Genomic DNA, 14,299 nt, shown 5'->3' with positions numbered 1-14,299 from the left:
AACTACATTAAACATTTAAGATGGTCATTAAACTATAATACTATTCTTTTTAAAAAACAAACAAAGTGTTTTAAGAGTATATACACAAGTTGACCAGCTTTCCTAAATTGACGAAAGCCCTGAAATAAAAGAAGCCGATACAAGACAGCTTACCAAATGGGACACAATAATAGCACCATCTGCATTTTCCCCTGATCCCGGCTCACTCCTTTCTCGACTCTCTAGAATCTGAAAACAACAAAACAAAAAAAACGGAGAATCCAGAATTTCAATACAAGATCTAACCATGTGTTGTTGTTCTTGTTGTTCTTGTTGTTCTTGTTGTTCTTGTTGTTCTTACCATTCGAAAAATTGCATGTGAGCGGCTGCTCCGCTGGTTCATTTTTGTTTTCCCATAGTGCCGATTCTCTAAAACAAAAACAAAAAAAAGAAGAAGAATAATGACAATAAATGGCTGATTGTGCAGAAGGTTACAAACTATTGGGCACAACATGTTTCATGTAGTGGGATCTTACTTTCTCCTTTCCGAATCCAGGCCAGGGCTTGTGCAGGAGATGTAACAAGTTCCTCAGTCAGGTCAGCCACATAAATGTTTTTCTGCACACAGCAATTATCAAGACGAGCCACAACCACCATGAAAAACAAGGAAAATGCAGATTTAAATGTATAAATGAGATTTTCATTATTTTTTTAAACTACGAGTGATGTCAGCTACTTACAGTTTAGCACACAACACTGCTCTGTGGATGTTGAGTGTACTTAACACAACAACACAGTTTATTTTGTGTTGGTTGAGAATATAATGTATAATGTTGTATAATCATTTTCAGGTTGATACTAAGAACAAAGTCTGCTCCCTCATCTGAAATAATGTATGCATTCTCCTGACTTAAACTTCACTTACATCATGCACAAACGATTGAAGCATCCAGATTTAACACAATGTCACTGAAAGTCTTCAAGTCTTACATTAATTGCCTCTCGGACTTCCAGAGGTTTACGCTTCCAGCTGTCGACAAGCAGATCAGTCACAGTCTCGTTGTAGATTTCCATGTAAGACACACGGAGAAGGAACTCCTTCTTTGGACACTTTGAGGAAAAGAAAATGAACGGTTAGAATAAGCAGTGATTAGACAACAACCTGCAGCATGATGTAGAGTTCTCACATTTTTAATGGTTTGAAAGACATCTTCCACAGCCAGTGGTATCACTCCAGGAATATGGTCACTCCCCATCATGGTGAAAGTCTTTCCAGAAGAAGTCTGCCCATAAGCGAATATGGTTCCTGTGGATCATATAACGACCAGACGTATGAGCAAAAGACATGGAAAACAGGTACAGAAAGTGCTATTACAACAGAATCCACCACATACCATTGTATCCCTCAACAGTGGAGACAACCAAAGGCTTTGCAATGTCCTGGTACAGATGATTGGTTGTTTCTTCAGCAGCAAACACTCGATCTACAAACAGCAGAGGCAAGTGAATACTTACACATTTACATTACAATCCCTTAGTAATAAATGTCAAAATTATTTTTTATAAAAAGAAAACACAATTATTCATCCTATCAACACTGTGAAACATACCAAAACTAAAGCTCTTGGTGGTATTCCCATCATCAATCTGATGAACTGATTTCTTATCAGTTTTCCAAAACAGCTGGACAGGCTCAGCATTCTCTGATGGGACACTTTCCTCCCTGTGACAATAACATAAGAGATGTGTATGGAAACAACAACAGACTGTCTTTCCCCATTTGTTTTTGAACAACAGTTCAGCAACTATCAGCTTAAAGACACGTGTATTGTACACAGTATCAACACAATAAAAAATAAGACCTCGATTTTCAACAGTCAGGAAAAAGAGAGCAACATTTTATTAAACCAAGATAACAAACTTACATCATTATTAATAGTGTAAGGATATTAGGAACAAGATTACACTTTACTACTATTCACTTACCAAACCATTCATGGAATCGCCTTCTACTGTGATTTATTTAGTAAACATGACCATGTATGCTCATTGAACACTTCAACACTTGGGTCCATCACAGAAATCTGGAATCAGCTGCTGGATGGAGTGCCATCATTTTCTATGCTCATCACGGGACATTGATGAAAGCATGAACGTCCATGTAATGCCACGGTCTCTGAACAGCATTCATGTTTAAATGTGACCTTATGTTCTCAGCCACTTGTCTGCCGACTGATAATTACCATTGTTAGCCTCGCCCATGACGAGAGACCGCAGCAACGGTGTTGTAGACTTAAGCACAAACATTGAGTTCAGCGACACATATATATCAGTGAAGTACAGTCTTCAAAGTACACACATTGACTCAAACCTCTGTCAGATGTTTATAGATCACCATTAGACGCGGAAACAGCGGCTCGTCGTCAGACGTGTTAGCACTAGCTCCTTCTTGCTATGCAGAACTTACCTCGCAATAAGCGGCCGGACGCGAACACACACTTTAACAGCCGACTCTTCTCCCATTGTTGTTTAAACGCGCAGCCGCCACAAGATAAAAGTGTCAGGCTAATGACAACATTAAAATAAATGAAATAATGCCTACTGACAGGCGCGTAACACAACCGGCCAACGACGCTGTTGAGTTTCAAAAGTTGTCACTTTGTTTTGATTGGTCAACGTCATCGTCTTTCTTTCTTTCTATGGCGGTAGTGCACCAAACAACGGTTTGGTGCACTACCGCCACCATCTGGTATGGAGTGTGAATCAAACTGTGCCTCTAACTGAACTATTACTTCAATAAATAATAATACAGACAATTAACAAAAATAATAAGAATAATAATTATATGTACTTGCTGGTTTCACTTCTTCACACTTTGTCACATTCAGTTGGTGAATGTTTGTGCGTCAGTTTGTGTGAATAGAGAAGCTAATAATATATATGTATACATACATATATATGTATATATGTACATATATACATATATGTACATATATATGTATATATCAAATAATAATACTAATATATATATGCATATATATGCTTGCTGGTTTCACTTCTTCACACTTTGTCACATTCAGCTGGTGAATGTTTGTGCGTCAGTTTGTGTGAATAAAGAAGCTAATAATATATATGTATACATACATACATATATGTATATATGTACATATATGTATGTATACATATATATGTACATATATACAAACATATATATACATACATATATGTATATATGTATGTATATACATATATACATATATGTATGTATATATGTATGTATATACATATATACATACATATATGTATATATGTACATATATACAAACATATATATACATATATGTATGTATATATGTATGTATATACATATATGTATACATACATATATGTATATATGTACATATATACAAACATATATATACATATATGTATATATCAAATAATAATAATTATATATTTATATATGCGTATATATGCTTATTATTATTACTTTTATGTATGTACATACACACATATATACATACATGTACATACACATGCCTATTCACACACACACACACACACACACATACACATACATTCAAACTGATTGACATACATACAGTATAAGTGATACACCTTGCATCCCAACTTATATCCTCCCAATCAACTTTGTGGTTTTAAGAAAATGAAATAATATTTTATAACAGTCACACAGGTTCTTTAGTAATATGTTTACCAATTCTAATTCCTCAAATGTATTAAGTTTATTGATTGTGAATAGTGTGTTGTTTAATCCTGTATGGCCAAATCTCATCCTTGATATGACACTTTCCTCTTTCCTGTTTCTTTCCATGTACATTACCTCTCCCACTTTCTCTCCTCCTACCATTGTTTTTGCCACCTCTCCTTTAGTTTGTGTTTAATGATGCTCTTCATTTCCATTTTGCTTCATTTTACTGCTAAATCTATGTTAGTGTGTGATGATGTAACTGTCCTCAAGACCGTCACTGTCCAGGCCAACCAGAAGCCATGGATGACAGGGGAGGTCTACAGGCTCTTGAAGGTTTAGAACACTGTCTTTAAAGCAGGAGACCAGGTCGGCCTGAGGACAGCAAGGGCCAACCTGTCACGTGGCATCAGAGAGGCTAAGAGGCCTCGTTTTGACACCACACCAGAAGTCCCCCCCTCCCCCAGGCAACCAGGTGATTACACTGTCTACGGACAGTGTCAGAAGAACACTCAGCAGGATCAACGCCCGCAAAGCTTCTGGTCCTGACAACATACCTGGCCACATACTGAGAGACTGCGCAGGGGAACTCGCAGATGTCTTGACAGACATCTTCAACACCTCGCTGTGTCAGGCGGTTGTCCCCACATGCCTCAAAGCCACCACCATCATCCCGGTACCGAAAAAGTCCTCACCCTCCGGCTTCAATGACAATGACTATGGACTATGTTATGGGGCACATCAAGTCTGTGCTCCCCCCCTCCCTAGACCCCTTCCAGTTCGCATACCGGTCAAATCGCTCGACCGAGGATGCCATCGCCACCGCCCTCCACCCAGCCCTCACACATCTGGACAATAAAGACTCTTATGTCAGAATGCTGTTCATTGACTTCAGTTCAGCATTTAACACAATCATCCCACAATAGCTGATCATCAAACTTGACCAACTAGGACTGAACACCTCCCTGATTGTATATTTCAGTTTTACTCTCATATTTGTAAGTATCACCGTCTTTGTCTCATTAACTGAAAAGACCCGCCCACCCTTCTGTTTTCATAGTAGACCATTATAAGATACCTTTTTTCTTCCCCTCTTCTAAATTGCCCCATCATCTGCAAAAAAAGAAAATCCAGAATCCTTTTCCTTTGCATTATAAATGTCATTTATCATGATGGAAAATAATAAAAGACTTATTATACTTTCCTGAGGAGTTCCGTTTTCTACCAAATACTTCCTTGAATGTTTTTCCCCTACTCTAACTTGTATTGTTCTTTCTCTCAAAACTCCTTAATCCACTGATATATTCTTCCATTGACAGTTTAAGTAAAAGTCCCTCTCCTACATCATATCATATGCCTTCTCTCTCTCTCTCTCTCTCTCTCCCTCTCTCTATATATATATATATACTGTATATATACATTATTTTACAGATGTTGGCTGTTAGGGTGATTGTTTGTGTTATTCTTCCTGGTTTAGACTTGGTATTATAACACCTATGTGGCAATTTCCCACTCTCCCAAACTTTATTATATTGTTCTAATAATTTTTCCTTTGATGGCTCACTGAGATTACTAATCATTAAATAACAAATTTGATCTTTGCTTGGTGTAGACATCTTTGTTTTTCTAAGAGATCTATTTAACTGTCATTGTAAAAGCCTTGTTTAATAAATCATTTAACTTTTCTTCCTGTTCCTGTTTCTTCCTCTTTATTTTCTGCTGTTGTATTTGTCTCCCTCTTTGCTCGCATATCTGCTTTCTCTTCATTCATAGTTGCTGTTATTTCACCTTCAATTAAAACTGGATGTCCATATTCTACCTTAAGCCCATTCATTCTTTTTTTATCATTTTCCAAATTTGATCAAAACTGGTTTCCCTTCCCGTTGAAACACAACATGATCTCCAGCGTTCTTCCTTTGCATTTTTTAAATTAATAATCCATTAGAGTTTCTCCAAATCTTCATCAGCATGCAGTTTTCTCAGAGAATCCTTCTTTCACGCATAGTTTTTTTTGCAAACATGTTCGATGTGTAATGCTTCATTTTTCTGCTCTTCTGTTTTACAAGTTTCAAGTACGAGTTTCCATCTCTCAAGATCTTAGTCATTTTTCACATCCCCTACCTTAGTTTTGAATTCTGTGACAGTGAGATTGTAGAAACAGAGCCACCATGTATTTTTTGTGACTATGCTTTAATTAAAAAGTGGTTTCAATCGGGTTGTGAAGAGGATTTTTTATTTCTTTACTTTATTTAACCAGGAAAAAACCCATTGAGATTAAAAATCTCTTTTTCAAAGGTGACCTGGCCAAGACAGCATGATTTTAAGCAATACGGTAAGAAAATGCTCCAGAAAATAATCTCCCACCCTAGCTTTAAAATCAGGTCCACTCAGTTACATCTGCATGAGTCGAAATGTGGAGCTGTGGAAATATAAAGCGACTGCAGCAGTGTGATCATTGTTGTTCCTGTAGACCATTTTCCCATTGCAAAATATAAATGATCTGAATTCACCCTTAAATGATCATCATATACCTTGAAGCATTTGTCAGTGCTTCTCAACACAAAGCCAAACACTAACCAGACAGAAACAGACTAAAAACATCAGAATGTAGTTTTTGTGCCAATATTTATATATATTATTGTTTTTTTCTTCAGTCTATGTGGCTCTGTGTGAACATGCAGCGGCCCAGAATACCTCTCTGAATATAAGAGGACGAACACAGGAGGAGGACAGGCTGATGCAGAAGTCTGTCCTGGGATGTCCTCTTGAATCCGTGCAGGTGTAGCAGGTCTTCCCTCCCTGCTACACCTGTCACACTGAACAACCAGCACTGTCACTGTAGACCACACCAGCACCAAAACCACACCAAAACTGCCTCATTCCCTGTGCAATACTGCTACAACACTGTCTTCCCTGAGTGCACTGTTCACTTGTAAATACCATGTTATTGTTGACCTTTTTTCTTATTTGTTGCCTTGCACATATTTAATAGTTGTCCTTTCATTGTGTTATTTCTCCTTTACAACATTGTTGTGATTGTTTGCTGCTGTAACACCGCACAGAATTCGTTTATATGCTGTGTGTGCGTGTGTGTGTGTGTGTCAGTACCACTCCATACCAGTTGATGGCAGTAATTCAATCGTTCGATAGCTAAACTCGAGTGTAAGGAAGTAGAAGCGGACGTCACATCGTTTAAAGATAGTAATACACGCGGCTCAGAGCACACAGTGCTAACGTGCTAGATATCGAGGAGCAGAAGCGCGTGCGTGTGTGTGTGTGTGTGTGAACGGGGAGATTCTGTGCTAACGTGCTAGATATCGAGGAGCAGAAGCGCGCGTGTGTGTGTGTGTGTGTGAGTGAACGGGGAGATTCTGTGCTAACGTGCTAGATATCGAGGAGCAGAAGTGTGTGTGTGTGTGTGTGTGTGTGTGAGTGAACGGGGAGATTCTGTGCTAACGTGCTAGATATCGAGGAGCAGAAGCGCGTGCGTGTGTGTGTGTGTGTGTACGGTTGAAAAAGAAGAGAAACACGTTGTTCAGGAGTCTCATCTCGCTGCTGACATGTCTCTGTTTCTTGTTAACAGGTTAGTTTGTTCTGTACCAACTCTTTCCTTTGACTAACTTTACTTATATCTTGGCAGTGAACGTTACCATAGTTACCAGAGTTACCACATTGATTGACACGTTTCTGTGGGTCAGGTGAATTGAACTTTAACCTTTACTCTTCTCTGCGCGTGTATGATATAGGGCTCCAATGATAACTAACGGTCATTTTCTGACATTTTATGGTCCATAAAATGTCAGAAAATTGTTCGTCAGTGTTTTTAAAACCTGGAAATAATTCTCAAATGTTTTGTCCACAAACCAACATGATTCAGTTTTAGTGATTTCTTTGAAAAACAAACTAACCGATTATCAAAATAGTTGACGATTAATTTAGTAATTGATTAATAATCGTGTAAGTGTTTCAGCCCTAGTATGATATGACATAAATATGCTAATATCTCTATAACTTATGTGTAAGATCAGCTTTTATGAGCCTGATTTTTTTTTGGGGGGGTTCACAGATATCTTGGGGAGGAAGAAGATGGAAGCATCTCAAAAGAATCTCGGTCTCAGGCGTTATTGGCAAAACTGCAGCAGAAGGCAAAAGAGAAGCAGCAACAAAGTTTGACACAACAGAGACAACAACTGCCCAAGGAACTAACCCAACAGCAGAGTGTCAACAAGAAAAGAAAAGCTCACAAGGACAGTGGTCAAGAGATCACTGAACACCACAAGAACAACAACAAGAAGAAAGCTAATGTACATGATCTGGACTCTGACATCCATGATGAGCCTGTTGAACAGAAGAAGAAGAAGAAGAAGAAGCAGCAGATGATGGAGGAGACAGAAGAGGAGGATGTCAATGATGGACAGAATCCTGCAGGTGACTGTTTTTTTCCTTGCACACATTTATCATAAACTCTACAGCTTTGTCTTTCATCTCATTAAAGAACAGATTCTCTCTTTTTAACTGTTATTTAGTTTTTATGTGAAGCACAGAGTTTGTAGTGACTGGAAACAAACAGTACCTTTGTATTATGTCAGGTCATTCACTGACGTAAACTGCATGCATGTCATGTGCCTCTTTGGTTTGCAGGCGGCTCAGCTGAAGGTCTTTCAGGAGGACAGGGGGACACAGAGCAAGAAGAAGCAGCAGCAGCAGCAGCAGAGGCAGAAAACGAGAAAACTTCGGCTCCAGCTGGATTCAAAGTTGTAGGAGGGTTTGAAAACAGACCTGTCCAAAAGGTACAGTGGTGTGCTGGGGTGTTGAGAGTCACAGGCATCATCAGCATCATCAGCATCATCAGCATCATAAAAATGCTTGTGTGTGTATTCCCAGGTGCACAGGGTCCTGCCTCAGTGGCTCGCTCAGCCTGACATGATTCACAGAGACATTAAAAACAACCTGGTGTCCATCTCTGACCTCTCTGGACTCTGTTCACCGCTTGTGAAAAGACTACAAGAAAATGGAATTCAACACTTCTTCCCAGGTAATGAAATGAATGTGTGATTCCAAGTCATACCAAGCTCAATGTTTGCACTGTTACGGTGTTTTGGGCTCCTGCTGGTTTGATGGGTTGTGTTTAAACTGTGTTTGGTGAACATAAGAATGGTTTTTATGAGCTTTTAGTGGAGTTTCTGACCTTTCTGTGGGTATGCAGCATGTCTGTGTTAAAGTTAGACATGGCTTTGTGATGTGTTTGTTGCTGCATGTGTCGGGGAAGAACTCGTGTGGGTCTGAGTGTGAGAGAGACTGATGTAGCACATCTGTGTGGTGAAACTCTGTCTCGACCACCCTTCCTCGTATGGCCCATGAGTTTCTGGTGACATGAGAGGAGCAGTGCAGGTCCTCTGGTGTCCTGAAGTGTGTTGCATCTTTTTTTAAACAGTTTTCCTTGCTTTTGTAATGTGTGATTGTGGTGCAGTGCCTTCCTCCGACCTCACAGTCCATCTCTCTCTGACCACCTCGACCATCCTCAGTGTGATGTGTTACTGTGGGACACTCATGTTTCCACAGTTCCCGCCTGGGCATCGTCTTGTCCCTCTATGTCCATGTTCTTGTTCGTGGACTGTGCTAAACATGGTTATTGCTGCCATGTGAAGCTCTTTCTGTGTTGTCGCTGCTTTTTTCACTTTTCCTGGAGCGTAGTTCAGACAGACGTGCATCATTGTAACAATGCAGGTCTGGTTTGAGGCCACTTGGGGAACATTTACATAGAAGCATTGCCCATGCATGTGCAGTGTAGAAATGTATGCTGGTGGAGATGAAGATGTGTGGACCCAGCTTGAAGACAAAGAGATCTGCGAGTTTGGTGTTCTTTGTGTGTAAATTGTGCTCGTCATTTGCTTATTTATTTATTTTTTTACAAGAAAAAGCTCATTGTTTTTGCATTGCTTATTATTGGTTATTATCATTATTATTACGGTTATTAATAATGATAATATGATGATGACGATAATAACAGCATCAGGTCTGACTCCTGCACTCCTGGAATCAGTTACCTGCAGAGTGAGGACATAAGAGGATTTTATTTCTGCATCATGTTCACAGTGCAAGCAGAGGTCATCCCTGCCATCTTGGAGAACATGCAGAGAGGACTGCTGATTGGACGTGGTGGCTACAAGCCCAGAGATATCTGTGTGTCTGCGCCTACAGGAAGTGGCAAGACGCTAGCATTCGTCATACCTGTCATACAGGTGAGCTCTTCAAGTAGAACGTGCATATGTCCTGTTTATATAGAAGAATGTGGAATACAGACAGAGATCTTTCTACTATCAGGTGCTGATGGAGAGGGTGGTGTGTGAAGTGCGGGCTTTGGCTGTGTTGCCAACCAAGGAGCTGGCTCAGCAGGTCAGAATCAGTGTGAACAAGAACTCACTGCTTTTGCTGTGGACAGTTTCAATAAAGGTTCAGTGACCACGTTCTCCTGCGCAGGTTTGCAAGGTGTTCACATCCTACACCGAGGGAACTGCTCTGAAAGTGGTCATGCTGGCCGGTCAGAGGTCCTTTGCTGCAGAGCAGGCTTCACTCGCAGAACACAGGTGATTACATCAAGAACACATGTAGCACCATTGGGCCAGTTCAGACACTATGTGCTTAATACTGTCCACTGTATTCATCTACATTCACCAACATCTAGAGTATATTATATCTATCTATCTCTCTATCTGTCACTCTCTCTAAATCAAATAGGTCTTTATCGTCATGGTAACGTACATCTTACATTGCCAAAGCATATTTATCAACATTGTTCATACACTCTTATTCACACACTGTATATCTGTATAAACACACATATTATGAGTTGCAGCTGTTAACAGTAGGTAAGCTGCTCCTCTCTCTTGTCCATATATACATATATAGAGGAAATCATCAGTGTTCGTAGCTGCAGGGTCACCTGAGCTGTGCCGTGAATGTGAAACGTGTAAATGGAGCCTTTCTGCTCCTCATGATGGTTGTTCCAGAGGCGACAGGAGACGCAGTTTAGCAGACATTGTTGTGGCGACTCCTGGACGACTGGTGGATCACATCAACAAGAATTCAGGCTTGTGTCTCCAGCACCTGAGATTTCTGGTGAGTTCTTGATACGTGTGTAACAACAGCACATATGGCTGACGGTGATCAATGTTGATTTGGTTTCATCCATAACCAGATCATTGATGAGGCAGACAGGATGATTGACAGCATGCACCAGTCTTGGCTCAGTCAGGTGGTAAAGGCCGTCTACAAATCAGGAAGTGACCCCAGAGCCATGTCCATCTTCAGGAGAACTGAACCAACACATGTTACAGCAGCCAGGTGAGATGAACATCTCTGCTGGTCTGGCACCATGACATGACTGAGGAGGAGGTGGCCTCAAACCTTTCATTGTGACACTGTTCTCTACTCTGTCACATGTCACATGTCACAATAACAAAAGCAATCTCACCAAAAAACTGGAATGAAAGATATTGAATTGTAAAGAGTGTAGTTATCTACATATTGTGAGGAAGTTCCCGTGGCTCTGTGTTTAGATGTTGAACCCATGTAGCTCTCAGGAGGTGGTGTGACTGTGACATTACTGACTGTCCCTCCTCTCAGTCTGTCTCCACCTCAGATGCCTCTACAGAAGCTGCTGTTTTCTGCCACACTCACGCAGAACCCGGAGAAGCTGCAGCAGCTGGGCCTCCACCAGCCCAGACTCTTCAGTTCTGTCCACAGTCACTCCACCCACAAACAAGACTGCTTCCACTTCCCCCAAGGTCTGACGGTAAGTGATGGTGAACCAGCACAGGCCAGTGTGTGCTAATCCTATTTTTAAACTTCACTCTGTGTTTGCAGGAGTATTATGTTCCCTGTATGTTGAGCAAAAAGCCTCTGCTCCTCCTCCACTTCATCCTACGAATGAAGCTCCGCCCCATCCTCTGTTTCACCAACTCCAGAGAGACTGCACACAGGTCTGAGGGAGCCGGGGTCCACCTGTGACATGGAGTGTTGAGTGTGAACGGCCTCTATATCCCCTCTCTGTCGCTCTTCCTCAGGCTCTTCTTGCTGGTGCAGCTGTTTGGTGGAGTTACTGCTGCAGAGTTCTCTTCTCGTCTCTCTCCCGGCGAGAGGAAGAAGAGGCTGAAGGAGTTTGAACAAGGAAAGATCCAACTGTGAGTGTGTATGAGATGTTTCTGTTTGGACTTTTGGATCAGGGTTAACTAGAACCACGCTTGGTTCTTTTGACACCTGAGGTTTCCAGATGTGTCGTTCAGAAACCTCTGGCAAGCATTTCATTCAACAGGCTAATGCACAGTGTACTGTGTATACAGTGTATACAGTGTATGCAGTTAAATCTCCTTCTGCATTAACAACCTGCAAATCACTCACAGCCATGAAGTCATATACATGTTACAGTGAGGAAATAATGATTTGCCCCTGAAGAAACAAATGAACAGTCTATACTTTCAATGGTAGGTTTATTTTAACACTGAGAGACAGAATATCAAAAACAAAATCCAGAAAATCATATTTAAAAAAAGATACACATTTATTTATTAAGTATTTGATCACCTACCAGCAATAAAGAATTCTGGCTCCCACAGACGAGTCCTCTCACTTTAATAAAGTCCTAATCTCAACTTGTGACTTGCACCAACCTCTCCATCATGGGCAAGACCAAATACATTTCTAAGGACATCAGGGACAAGACTGTAGACCTGCACAAGACTGGAATGTGCTACAAGACCATTGGCAAGAACTGTTGGTGCGATCATTAGAAAATGGAAGAAACATAAAATGACTGCGGTCTCCATCGGTCTGGGACTCCACGCGAGATTTCACCTCGGGTCGTGGATGGGTCTTCCAGCAAAACATACAGCCACGGCATAATGAAGGTGTGGCCTAAGATGAAGCACATGAAGGTCATGGAGAGGCCGAGCCAGTATCCGGACCTCAATTCTATAGAAAGTCTGTGGAGGCAGCTGAAGCTTAGAGTTGCCAAGCGACAGCCTCAAAACCTTCAGGGTTTGGAGAGATGTTTGCAGACCTGGTGATCTGACCTCTGTCCTGCCAACAAGGGTTTCTCCACCAACAACTTAGTCATGTTTTCATAGGAGGTCAAATACTTATTTCAAATAAACCTTCCATTAAAAGTAAAGACCGTTGATTTGTTTGTCAGTGGGTGAACTTCCATGAAAGGAGAGTTTGTTAGATTTGTTGATCGGTCATTTCTACATTGCTGTGGTCAGTAATGAGGATGTGAATGTTGTAACAAAGGTTGGTCAGCACAGATGCAGCAGCCAGAGGCATCGACATCACCGGAGTGAAGTGTGTGGTCAATTATGACGCACCACAGTACGTCAGGACGTACATTCACAGGTGAGGGATGTTTGTTTGTGGAAGACGCCGGTCCTCCGTATCGTCCAGTATGTCCACTCTCTGTCCTGCTTTGTCTCTTTGTTAAGAATTGGAAGAACAGCACGAGCAGGAAAAGCAGGCCTCGCCTTCACCTTTCTACTCGGAGTACAGGTCAGATAAACAAACAAAGCCATTCAATCCTTGATTTTGAATATACTATAGAGGCAGTGCAAACTGTGGCATTGTTTGGATCATGCAGGAGAAGAAGTTTCTTCAGATGGTGGTGGAAGCAGGAAGCCCTGGGATTCAGAAACAGATCGTTAAACCTGAGAACCTCCGCAGTATGGAAGCCCGGTTTGAAGTAACCCTGCAGGAGCTGGCTAAGGTTATAAAGGTATGAGCAGGTGTCTCCTTTGGGTCATTACCATGTTAGAATTCCTCGTCCAACGCCCTGAACTACACATACATTGTGTTCATAGTGTATGAATATTCATTGACATGTTGAGCAGCTTTAGGTAATACAATCTTAATATGTGAAGCATTTGAGTTCATGTGATGAGTCGAGGATAGATGACATTTCCACCTGTGCATGAAACTAAGACGTGTGACATCAAACTGAACTCATTAGTCATTCAGTTAATGGAGTTGTTGTATTATACTGCATTATTTATTTATTTATTTATTTATTTATTTATACTTTCTTAACTTTGAAACTCAAAGGTTTCCCTCCTCATGTATGTGACTATAAAGACTAATTATTAACTGCTGCCTTTTCTTTGTCTCCTCAGTCTGAGAAAGCCAGATGAAGGTGGTGATGATGATGATGGAGGAGGATCAATCATCACATTGTCCTCCACTGTGGAAGTTTCCACGTGAAGATCCCAGCACATGGGAATGAGCTGAGACAATTTGATGACCATGCAGACCATAATTAACTGAGGTGTTTATTTGTTTATCTGTGTGAATAATGACAACAAAAGCAGTCATTAAAGACAAACCTTGATTTATAGTCCTTTTGATCATTTGAAAAATTATGGGCAAGGACGAGAACAAAGAACATCTGTTGGAGATGAGAGGATGAGACTGAAGAGACGAGGGATGCAGTAATGCGTCATCATGGTGTCTAAGCTGCCCTTAAACCCAGTGGAGCACATGTGTATATAATGTATCAGTTGTGATGTCAAGTGAATTCACTGATACTGTGTTTGTGTGAATAAACGCCGGATACTGTTCTTATTTCTG

General features: G+C 40.8%; 2 protein-coding genes across 8 annotated transcripts in view; one reads left to right on the top strand and one right to left on the bottom strand.

Moving 5' to 3' along the window:
- Positions 1–2,632, bottom strand: part of cenpe (centromere protein E) — a 31,744-nt gene extending 29,112 nt beyond the window's left edge. For 6 of the 7 annotated variants that reach the window (XM_058613563.1, XM_058613566.1, XM_058613567.1 and 3 more), the window contains exons 1-8: positions 2,447–2,632; positions 1,590–1,702; positions 1,374–1,463; positions 1,167–1,285; positions 970–1,089; positions 516–597; positions 341–408; positions 154–228 (exon numbers count right to left, since the gene is read on the bottom strand). In XM_058613563.1, coding sequence (XP_058469546.1) covers positions 154–228; positions 341–408; positions 516–597; positions 970–1,089; positions 1,167–1,285; positions 1,374–1,463; positions 1,590–1,702; positions 2,447–2,502 — 723 coding nt within the window. In that variant the 5' untranslated portion in view covers positions 2,503–2,632. The remainder of the gene's footprint in view (positions 1–153; positions 229–340; positions 409–515; positions 598–969; positions 1,090–1,166; positions 1,286–1,373; positions 1,464–1,589; positions 1,703–2,446) is intronic. The other variant, XM_058613568.1, reaches the window with a different exon arrangement.
- A 4,238-nt stretch (positions 2,633–6,870) lies between these two features.
- On the top strand, positions 6,871–14,293 carry ddx51 (DEAD (Asp-Glu-Ala-Asp) box polypeptide 51). The gene is made up of 16 exons (XM_058614160.1): positions 6,871–7,271; positions 7,755–8,116; positions 8,330–8,478; positions 8,573–8,723; positions 9,785–9,930; positions 10,013–10,084; positions 10,169–10,275; positions 10,699–10,807; positions 10,887–11,032; positions 11,315–11,483; positions 11,555–11,670; positions 11,755–11,871; positions 12,977–13,078; positions 13,165–13,228; positions 13,317–13,451; positions 13,846–14,293. The coding sequence occupies exons 1-16, from the start codon at positions 7,249–7,251 to the stop codon at positions 13,861–13,863; spliced, it is 1,986 nt and encodes a 661-aa protein (XP_058470143.1). The 5' UTR covers positions 6,871–7,248; the 3' UTR covers positions 13,864–14,293.
- The last annotated feature ends 6 nt before the right edge of the window (positions 14,294–14,299 follow it).

The sequence above is a fragment of the Solea solea genome, chromosome 17 (assembly GCF_958295425.1).
Source record: "Solea solea chromosome 17, fSolSol10.1, whole genome shotgun sequence".
Classification (NCBI taxonomy): Eukaryota; Metazoa; Chordata; class Actinopteri; order Pleuronectiformes; family Soleidae; genus Solea; species Solea solea.
Note: the sequence above shows the minus strand (reverse complement) of the source record. Positions and strands in the feature narration are given on the sequence as shown.

Excerpts from the sequence above, each read along its gene's own strand:
- ddx51 (XM_058614160.1), top strand. The coding sequence starts at position 7,249 with ATGTCTCTGTTTCTTGTTAACAG. Across the intron at positions 7,272-7,754 it reads TCTCTGTTTCTTGTTAACAG|ATATCTTGGGGAGGAAGAAG; the intron begins GTTAGTTTGTTC and ends GGGGGTTCACAG. Across the intron at positions 11,484-11,554 it reads ACTTCCCCCAAGGTCTGACG|GAGTATTATGTTCCCTGTAT; the intron begins GTAAGTGATGGT and ends CTGTGTTTGCAG.